The sequence below is a fragment of the Micromesistius poutassou genome (genome assembly GCF_964030765.1).
Source record: "Micromesistius poutassou genome assembly, contig: SCAFFOLD_1345, whole genome shotgun sequence".
Classification (NCBI taxonomy): domain Eukaryota; kingdom Metazoa; phylum Chordata; class Actinopteri; order Gadiformes; family Gadidae; genus Micromesistius; species Micromesistius poutassou.
Window position 1 is genome coordinate 1 of NW_028176843.1, and position 10,980 is coordinate 10,980.

Below are 10,980 nucleotides of genomic sequence, written 5' to 3' on the forward strand. Positions count from 1 at the left end.
GCGGTACGTCTGGTACAGCGGCTCTGGAGGGACAAACAGGACCACGGGGGAAACAAAGGCAGACGGGCCGTTTGAGGAACGTACTAGGTACTGGGCATGGTGCATTGTGGGTACAAAGGAGAATGGAGAATGTTGTTAACTGAGAAAGAGTATATATATACATACACACACACTGGTATATAAATTGATCTTAGTTATATTTTCACCCCAAAAAAGGAGGCAAAATTCTCTATAATTATTTCAAAAAATCCACGTCCATATGTTTTTAATCAAAAAGACGTTTTGCAAGAGATTAACCTTGGATTTGGTGGAATCACATTATCCTTTTCGATTATGCAATTTTAGAAAACAAGGAAGTGAATTCGTAAAACACTTCAATGACCTCATGACCTCAGTGTGTGGAACCACTTCACCTTATCTGAATTATTACACCAATACATTACCTACCAATAAAACAATCCTACCAGCCCTAATAGCTAGAATGCCCTAATAGCTAGACAACTTTGCTCTTTAGTTTATAGTAGTAAAGATAAACAGTGGAACCATATAAAATGTACCTTAAACACAAATAAGCCTGTTTAAGACTTGAGCAACAGTGATACAGTATACCTCATGGTAAAGCGCCTACAGGGGACTTTTAGACACAACGGTTTCTATGAGCAGCTTTGCGATCCATCTCTGCATTCTGCTGCAGGTTGAGTTACAAGGTTGAGTGGGTTTGACAATAGAGTGTGTGTTTGTGTGTGTGGAAGAAAAAAAGACTGTTGATCACAAGGTGTGTGTGTGTGTGTGTGTGTGTGTGTGTGTGTGTGTGTGTGTGTGTGTGTGTGTGCGCGTGCGTGTGCGCGTGTGTGTGTGTTTACCGTCCTGCAGCCTCGACCATTTGAACGAGGACCCTCTCCTAGGCGGAGCGACCGGGCGCCTGAGGAGAGGAAAGGAAGGAAGGAAGCAAGGAAGCAAGGGAGGAAGGAATAGAAAGGCGTGAAAGACAGAGAGAGAGAGAGAGAGAGAGAGAGAGAGAGAGAGAGAGAGAGAGAGAGAGAGAGAGAGAGAGAGAGAGAGAGAGAGAGAGAGAGAGGTTAGTCAGCGTAGAATCAGCTTTAAATAAATAAAGAACAAATATGGCAGAAAAATCCCCAAAATCTAAAAACGATCCACCAAATTAAAATCCATAAATCTAAGATGGGAAAATGGGAGTGGATTGTGGTGAATTAACAACTCACGCCTCTTCCTCCTCCTCTTCCACCTCCTTATCTTCATCTTCTTCAGGACACCCATTCTCTTCTACGAGGAGAGAAGGAGAATCCAGAGAAAAAAAAAATCACACATACTGCTACGACTGTATAATAAAGTTGCATATCAGATACAGCACAAGTAACACTGAACAGTACCCAGCAGAGTTGGCAAAATATGGATGTAATAACGAGATGATTAGATTTGAATTGGATTTTTGGAACATATTTCCCAAGGCAGTAATACTCAAGTGAAATGACCAATGACCGCCGCTAGTTTTCACTATCATTACAATATCATTTCTCCAATCATGTCTTTATTTTTTATGTACCAGGGCACAGATAGTAGCTACACCTACGAAGATGAGTCTACTTAGATTAGATTGATTCGATTATTAGTGTAATGAGCAACACCTGGGTTGGTCCTTCGATGAAGCCTCTGGGAAAAGGGTCTAATGACCAAAAAAACAACCTCATGAGGGTCGATTCTATTGGCTAACATTTAAGTCACTCAATTCACAGCGCAGACCCTTTCACAGGGGCGTCGCCGTAGGGAAAAAACACTAGGGCGTCACTCAGAACACTACCGACCGGTCTAGGGTCAGTCTGGGTTAGTCTGCGGCCCGCGCCGCCCCACAGCCAGCGCTACGCCGGCGCTCTCTGTGAAGGGCGGGGGGGTTTTCTAGGTGACTGACGGCTGCTGCTTCACCTTTCATGGAGGTGAGGGAGAGGGAGGAGGCGCTGCTCAGCCTCCTGGGGTCCGTCCTGGGGGGCGGGAGCAGCGGGGCCCTGCGGTGGAACATGGGGCTGACGGGGGGGGTGGGGGCGGCGGCGGTGGCGGCGGCCAGGTTCCGCGCGGGCGTCGGCGGTGGCGGTTCCGAGGGGGCGGGGCGGCTGGGAGACAGCGGCTGCTGCAGCGCCCGCCACTCCTGCGCCGTGGGCTGCGGGAGGGCCACGCCCCCGCCCCGCGGCACCAAGGGTACCCGCTCCGGGATGGGCGGGGCCGCGTCCTCTGCGCCGCCGGCGGGGGGGGCGGGGTCGGCTTCCAGCTGGAAGTCCGAGGTGGGCTCCGAGAGGCTGGGGGACAGCTTGGTCCGTCTCTGGGGCTTCCTCACCCGGATCAGGGGGATGTCCAGCTCCCGACAGGAAGCGGGCGTGGACGACGACGACGACGACGGCGGCGGCGTGGTCTGCGGCAGCGTGGACTCGTAGATGCTCTCCTCCTCCTCCTCCACCTCGCCCGGCGGGGGTCCCAGCTGGGCCAGGGAGGAGTGCGTGCGCTTGGCGGGGACGGGGGGCGAGCGGGGGGCGTGCTGCTTGAGGAGGCTGTGGAGGCCCGGGTCGGAGCGGCGGCGGTGGGTGTCGCTGATCACCGCGTTCAGGGTGTGGTGGAACAGCGCCTTCCTTGCCCTGTCGCCGGCCTCCTCCCCCTCGCTCTGGCCCTCGCCCGCCCCGTCTCCCTCCTCCTCCCCTTCCTCCTCCTCCTCCTCCACCACCACCACCAGCACCTCCTCCACCTCCTCCACCTCCGCCGCCTCCTCCTCCTCTACTTCCTCGTCTTCCAGCCCAGCCCCGTCCGACTGGTCCACCCCCTCCCCCTCCCTCTCCCTCTCCCCCTGGTGGGAGGCGCCTAGCACGGGCACCCAGACCAGCCGCATGCCGGGCCGCTGGAAGTGACACACGCAGCCGCACCTGGGGGCGCAGGTGGGGCCGAGGGCGCGGTCCCCGCAGTGCTCCGCCTCCGCCCCGCCTCCACCCGGCAGCTGAAGCTCCACCTCCTTTCCATCAGGGGCTGAACGAGGGAGAGAGGGGAGGGGAGGGGAGGGAGGGAGGGGGGTGGGGGACGTAATGGTTATTCAACTCATTTTTTACATCACATGACAATGGAGGCTTGCGCACGTAATGTATGAATCCTATAGTGAACGAAGCATTTTGGTGTTGACGTCGATCCCAACTTCAAGCCCTTGTATACCATGTTAGAAAAGGCCTGTGGACTGTGTTTTTATGACCTAAATACCTAAAACATAAAGCAATTAAGGTCAAGACAGGCCAGTTAGATCTCATAGGAATAATACAAAAAAACAACTGCTGAAAGACAAAGTTAGATTACCATGATTTCCTTATTATTATAGTCAATACTGACAGGTAACCCAAATAAGGAACTGATGAAGAAGAAAAAGTGGAACCTGCTCATGTGGCGGGACTTGTGCACGTGGACATATGAGCGAACAACCACACACATGCACATACACAACAGAATACACAGAGCACACACACACACACACACACAGGATATATCTAAACACCTATCGATGTCCATTAGGGGCATTTAATGAACAATAAGGGAGGCTTTCCAGCTAGCTGATAATAAGCCAATTCATTTGTTCTACGGATTTAACAGCAAATGTAAAAACACGACAATGACAGTACGTAAAAACGCAACACGGACTCAGAAATTAATTAAAACCACTCCTACCTGATCGGCCTCCTTCAACGCCGAGGTCGTTGCCCTCCTCCCCTCCAGGGGGCGCACCCTGCGGCCGGGCCGCGTTGGCCCGCTTGAGCCGCCGGCTCTGCTTCTCGGGCAGCGGCGGCGCCTGCTCCGCCTCCTCCACCCGGGCCGCGCCCAGCTTGGTCTTGGGCTTGGGCTTCACCGTGGGGGCCTTTTTCACCGCCTTGGGCTCCGGGGGGGCGGCGTTCACCGCGGCCTGACTCTGGCTCAAACTGTCCACGATCTTCTTGACCTTCCCGGCGGGGGCGGGGGCGGGGGCGGGGGCGGGGGCCTGGGCGGGGGTGACCTCCTCGTCCTGGGCGGGCGGGTCACCGCCGTCGAACGAGGGTTTGGGCGGGATGGTGGGCTTGGGTTTGCCGGACGACGGGGCGGATATGAACAGAGACGACATGGCGATTGCGAGCAGACGGTCCAATCAGAGGCCAGGACTAGGGGGAGAGGTCTGTGACGGGAGTCAGTGGGGGCGTGTCCTCCTCATCCTAGGGTCAGAGAGACAAAGTATTTTTAATGTCATCTTTAAAAACTTTGATGCAGCCCCGCTGAGCTCCCGTAACAAAGAAATGACAACTGCAGCTCCCCGGAGTTAAATATAAAACATTTTTGTCCAGCCCGGAAGATAATCATTAGACAAAGCCTTTTCTTGGCCAGACTTCTTGGCTCAACATAAGGCCTGCGACCGTGTCTGCGCTGTCCAATCTCCCAGCGGAAGCGCCACCCAACGCATATATAGACTTTGGACTGCAAGGGGAGCACACCTCTTTCCAGGAGCATTCCCGAATATGAATCCCAGAGTTGTAACGACAACGGCGTGCAATGACGTCCTTCTGCTCTCCCCCTCCTGGCTACTACTGACTACTGACTAAGTCGTTGAAGTATATTTGACTGCATAGGGAAGCAATTACCATAACAAGTCTAACGGTAACACTTGTGCTCATTTACCCATTTTTTGTTGGTTTTCTTACTTCCGATCCCTTGGAAATGATGTGATTATCCCTGAGATGGTTTACATCTGATTGGCCGGATGTTTAGAGGCAGGTCTCCTGGAGGTAGTTGTTGACGTGCGTCAAAGCCGCATCTGTTACAACTATTTAACTGCTGCTATAAACAACAAAGGCTTGTGAAAACGATTTTATTTGCCATACAGTCGCACTTTATAATGCCCCCATCATTGTTACCGGTCATAGTTGTATAAAGCCCCTCCGTGGAATTGAGGAACTTTCACCTTTGTGGTCAAAGTTGGCTACATTCCCAAACAAAATGACACCGTCACGTGAGGTCACACCTTTCTTTCACATCAAAACATCTGTTTGAAACCAATTGCCGACATACATCCAGCCTTGCAAAATGTATAGAGGCACTCTGACTTTTTATTCCACATGCAAAACACACATGACCATATAAAGCCTTTGGTCAAAAGGCCCCAAGCACTGTGGCTATAAAAGGCCTCACCCACTCCCCCACACACCCCCGGCCAAATGGCCAGTCGCCCACTCAGCAGACTGTCCCTTACAGCATATGCAGGCTCTCTGATATGCAGCAGCAGCAGCTGATGGAAGCATTTAGTCATCCAGACAAACGTCGAAGTCGGGATGGTTTCAGGGCGTACGGAAAGTCATGTGGGCTAGACTTGTGGTGGGCGACTCCCAGCCAACCCCGTAGGTTTTGGGTTCGATGCCCGACGGCCTCAATGATGTATGAGTGAGATGTCAAACTGCTAACATGGCCCTTTAACTACCCCGTCTCTGGGTTCTCTCTGTAGGTTGCATTGGGCAAGACCGACTCCTATATTAATTATAATAACAGAGAGCAGGAATAGATTGCGTTGAGAGAGGAGGCCCTCTCCCTGTAACTCATTCCTGATTTGTCTATAAACTCACCGCACTACCTTGTTGTGTAAAGGGATCGCGTCAGTGATCGACCGATATATCGGCCTGCGGTTTTTTTTGGCATGATTTACAGACAGAATGTCTGTAAAAATGTTCCTTTTTTAAATTGAGACTTGTTACATTTGTTATCATCATCGTGTCATTTTTATGATGTAAATTTAGGGAGCAAGAGCAGTATCGGCTCCAAATATCGGCTCAAGAAAATCAGTATTGACGTATTGGTTATCGGCTAAGGCCGATAAAAGAAAATCGGTATCTGTCCTAAAAAAATCCATATCGGTCGATATGGATATGGATCTAATTTCAGATTATCTTTTTCATATCCCCGTCATATCTTCATGTTGTTTTGTTTTTGGCTCTTCGCAATAACATTGGGTCAAAAGAAGAGAATAGCCTTTGTGAATTTTTTTGATTACCCATGGAGTTATGGTGAGGTGGCAGAGCGTTGAAGCTATGAGCCAACGGCTGCACACAATGAACAGCATGTCGGGATTCTCTCTCTGTGTTGCCTTCCTCTCTTCATCAAAAGCACAGCAGGCTGAGACCGTTTGCCTTGCTTGGGACGCCGTGTGATTGCCAAATATTAGCAACAAACCGCTCTGGCTCGTCCGACCGGTTTCGACGGCGGATGGCTGGCGTGCCGCGAAGTGACACCGCGAGAAGAAGAAGCAGATCCAGCGTCACTAATGTTGCATTTCAGACCGTTTTTGTCTTTCTTCTCTCTTGGGGAGAAAGTCTGCTACGTCAACCACAACAACAAACCAACACGTTGACTCGCCAACATGACCTCTCTACACACACACAGACACACACACAGTTATTATTAAATTGACAAAGAAGCATATCATAAACTTGATAAGGCAGGGCAAACAGTCAGCCATTCCTTTCACACTCAGCATAGGTGCATAAGATATGCAAACAATTCCAAACCCTTAGCAAAACAGGTTTTGTTCAGTGAAGACTAATCCTTTCAACAGCCTGTCTCTAACATGTGTGAGTTAGTGAGTGAGTGAGTGAGTGAGTGAATGAGTGATAAAGACTGTGTGGTGATCACGAGGTGCATGATTCCATTCACAACAACATTAGCCCCTCTGTCTTTCAACCAACACCCCCCCCCCCCCCCACACTCCCCCCTAATAGCCCTGTGTGTCTCCCCCATGCTTCCTTGACCTCATTCACTCAAGTGCAACTCTGTCCATCCGGTCCCATAGACTCAAGTCTGAGACTCAGATTAGGTCAGTGGGGCAAACTCATTCACTCCAGCCAGTAAATGCACTTCTGGATCAATGAGGGGTAAAGGATGCCGGGTAAGCCCGGACCGTGACACGTGATCACACTCACTCTCTCTCTCACACACACACACACACACACACACACACACACACTAATGAACCTTCAAGATCCAGCCTAAGCACTTAAGATTTTACTCACATCCCTAACCCTGATTGTGTATGTGTGCATGTAGCCTACTGTATGTGTGTGTGTTAATGAGTAGGGGGCTTTAGGAGAAAGCCCCTTCCTGGTGACGTAATGCACGACTGGAAATAGAGTGTGTGTGTGTGTGTGTGTGTGTGTGTGTGTGTGTGTGTGTGTGTGTGTGTGTGTGTGTGTGTGTGTGTGTGTGTGTGTGTGTGATATGCTCCACGTTGGCCAGGAACTCGCCGAGCAAGAGGAAGAGGAGAAGGTGTGTCAGGGACAGAAAACGACACATTGGCCCAGTCTAAACCAAAATACGATTGTTTCGGGAAAAACGTCACGAATGGTTGTCAGTATATACTTAACAAGGGACGTAGTGTACTGTAGACCAATGTTATAATGACGCCTATTTAGTTTAACATCACGTCTCGTGGTTTAGTGTAATGAATAACGTGTTGTAGATTTTTTTTTTTTTTAAGTGTGCAATGATTAAGTCAGGAACTTGCGGGGAGAAAAGAAAAACAGTGGTCTTGAAGCCAGGCTAACAAATGTCATATATCGGTAGAGCTGCTGTATTTCCAATACATGATCAACCGGGTCGCCACCTGTCAAAACCCCTAAAGTTGGAGAAAGACAGTAAGGTTATACACTCACCGAGATCCAATGGGTCACTGATGTGTCCTCTTCTATTTATCCTACCATAGTAGCTCACCAAACGTGTTCGGGATCATTTACAACATTGTGTCTTTCGCTTCAAATCCTCCTTCGATCACCAACCCCGCAACCACGTTAACTTCTTCCGTCCCACGGAACGCGAAAAGTAGAATCGCCCCGTCTGCACTGTGGGCGAAAACCCGGAGCCAGCGCTATCCTATCGTCCTAAACGCGATTAATCCACGCACGCTTGCTTTCGGTATTCCTTGTTGTCTCCCTGGCCGACGCGATGTCTGCTGTGAACCCATGACCGGGATCATCCGTCGTTACGTGTTCTTTGTTAGCAGCATGTGTGATGCGAGCCAGACCACAGCACCCAGTACCCCTCCTCCTCCTCCTCCTCCTCCTCCTCCTGCTGCTGCTACTGCTGCTGCTGCTGCTGCTCCTGCCTCTCTCCACCCTTCTCCCACCATTGCTAGATTGCACGGCCACTGGGCCGGGCGTTATTGGTTCCACACATCAGTTTGTATTTTGTAGCACTTTTCCGGTCCACTTGATCAATAAACTACGATTTCTTCAATCCAATGATGGGAGTGTAACAAGACAACAAGGCTGGATGAGAGGTCTGGGAGAAGGATCCAAACAGGTGCACACAGCAGGGATGGAGGCGTGGTCTGCAGACAGTGGATGTATGGAGTCCACACGTTGCTCACCCCCCCATGCCCCCATGTCCCCATGTCTACTGGCAACTATAGCGTATTAGTGCCGCCTAGCGTCGGGTCAGGGGATAGACGCATAACCTCACCGCTTGACAGAAGCCGAGAGTTACTGCTCTGTAAAAATACACTGTAATTGTGAACATGGGTGGGAAAAAAAAGCAAAGCTCAATGGAAACCTGCTGTATTTACACAACCAGTTGTATTTGCGATGCACTGCCAATACAGTAGACGTTTTGAGGAAAATAGTAAAAGCAACTCAAGAGGCTGGTATCAGCAAAGCATTGTTGCGGCTATTATGAATGAGAAGTAGACCCGGACAGTTCGCCAGACGCGCTAAGTTGTCAAATGTGCCCAGTATACCACATGACCATTGGTTCATTAATTCGGGGTAAGGCATACAGATGATTTTTAATTGATGTATCGAGCAACGCAACAGCCAGCAGCGAACATCAAAACGCGGATCTAGTTTACCTGGATGCCTGCGCATCGATACTGCGGCATTTGCTCCCTCCGTGAGTCACAGCGCGCGTGGTATCCCTCCGCGGCGGAGGAAATGGCCCTAGACCAATCACATCTGTGCTGAGGGAGAGCGTGTGTTTACACCATCACCTGTCAAACAGAGAAGCCCTGCTTTATTTTCATTCTGTAAGGTAAAATATCCTACATTTCTATTTATCCACAGCTTACAGGACTCTCTTGTATATTCCTGACTATGAACGTAGATGTTGAGGGGAAAATACAAAAAGCTTGTGTCAGCGAGATACGCGCCGTCTAGCTAGCTAGCCCTAGCTGTGGCTGGTCGGGTTTGTTTTCTAGCCGATTGTGTGTGCATGCCCGCGGCTGTTATCACCACCGCCTGGACGGGTCTGCTCCCGGTGCGCGATTGTATGCATTGCAAACAAACACGTACATCGTGCATGTTCTGGGGGATGGAGGTGGATGCGGTGCGGTTGGGTTGGGAGGGGGGGGGGGGGGGGGGTGTTTGTTGATGTTATCCCCGCCCCCCTCCCCCCCACCCACCCACCCACCCTCTATCCCTAACCTGCTGGCTTCACAATACACAGTCGCTTGAAACAGCAATCACACAGCTAGCGCGCTGGTAGAGATGCATCGCATAGAGTCCTCCAGCAGAGCTACGCATGGAACCGCAGAACGTGGTGTTTTGTTGACAACACCGTGCATGCCCAATGGATACGGCTACCAACTAAAAGTTAACTACATCAGACAAACCGAGCCCCAGCCCCGGCCCCGGCCCTTTCTTCGTATACAACAGGATTGTTTGCTGTTCATGTTGCCCGAGGTGCCAATTACTGCTGTTCTTCGGGTCCCCAGAGACAGTGGTCTCTCTAACGTTGGCTTGTGTGCGCTGGTGTGGCGCGCCTGTGTGTATTTTCTGCTTCATACACTCACACGCACGCACACGCACACTAAGACACACAGAAACTGGCTTTAAGGTACCAGGGGCAGAATTTACCTGGGGAAGCGTCTCCGTTCTGTGGTATAAATGTGTGGCCTCCTCACCTGCACGTTGTTTTTACCAGGTTACAGAAAGAAATGTAATTAACAAGAGACACTGATATGAGGGACTGAAGGAGGAAAAGTGGGGATAGGAAGGAGCAATAGGAAGGAAAGAAGCCATCGTCAGCTGTTATCCCAAATTCAGTGTGCCCGACCGGACTGTACTGGTCAACCGTACTTTATCAGTTAATGTCTCTTGTGCCTACAGGAGCAGAACGACCGACTCACACTGAAGCGACTACAGTAGCTATCAACTGGACGGACTCTCTGGCAATCGACCATTTGCAGGTAAACTTGTAATCAAGCTTGCTGAACAAATGTGTATCCACTGTTCAGCTTGAGGCTATTCAAATTCTGTTCGTCTGCTTTGCATTTATAACGACGGGTTGGTTTACATTGGGTTCTAAGTGGTGGTACCTGGATGACGAAATCTCTCTCTCTCTTCCGGTGATAATTGATTGGCAGAGGATGGACTTGAACAAAAAGTTAGATATTTAGTTTGGTTCACAAATCTGTCAGGAAAACTATGGCTTGTGTTAATTAGTTACACATTTAATACAAACAAAACAAGTTTCACGTTTGCAATCAAGACTTCTTTACATGTGATAAGAATGACAACAATAATCACAACATAATAAGCATTTTTTATTTATTACACTGTCATAAATACTGCGGGAAATATTAAGGTAATGCTTTAATGTAAATTACACAATATACACCTACAGCATGCGATGCTTGCATCCCATGCAAGCTTTGTAGACTATGCCAGAGTATACGGATGAAACAACGACTGTATAAAACGAAATACTATGAATCAGAAGTAAATAATAGCAATTAACAGTAATTGGTTTTGTAAACCTGCATGAAAAATCTGAAAACAAAGCAAACAAGAGCTGTGGTCTAAAGTGTACAAACCATGTATGTACGCTGCCATTTTATTTGTGTTCTTCTTGTGTACCACCGTTCCCCAGTGGACTTGTATCTGTGTATTGTTGGAGTGCTAATTGGGGTTTCTCAGGTGCAGTGTGTGTGTGCATGCGTGC

The 10,980-nt window shown here is 49.7% G+C and overlaps 1 protein-coding gene across 1 annotated transcript; it reads right to left on the minus strand.

The window, feature by feature from the left end:
- Window positions 1-1,223: 1,223 nt before the first annotated feature.
- LOC311377528 (uncharacterized protein) lies at window positions 1,224-3,796 on the minus strand (the record flags this gene model as incomplete). The annotated part of the gene is made up of 3 exons (XM_084491395.1): window positions 1,224-1,284; window positions 1,942-3,024; window positions 3,709-3,796. Coding segments are annotated over 3 exons (1,232 nt in total), but the record flags the coding sequence as incomplete, so codon positions are not given.
- Window positions 3,797-10,980: the final 7,184 nt, after the last annotated feature.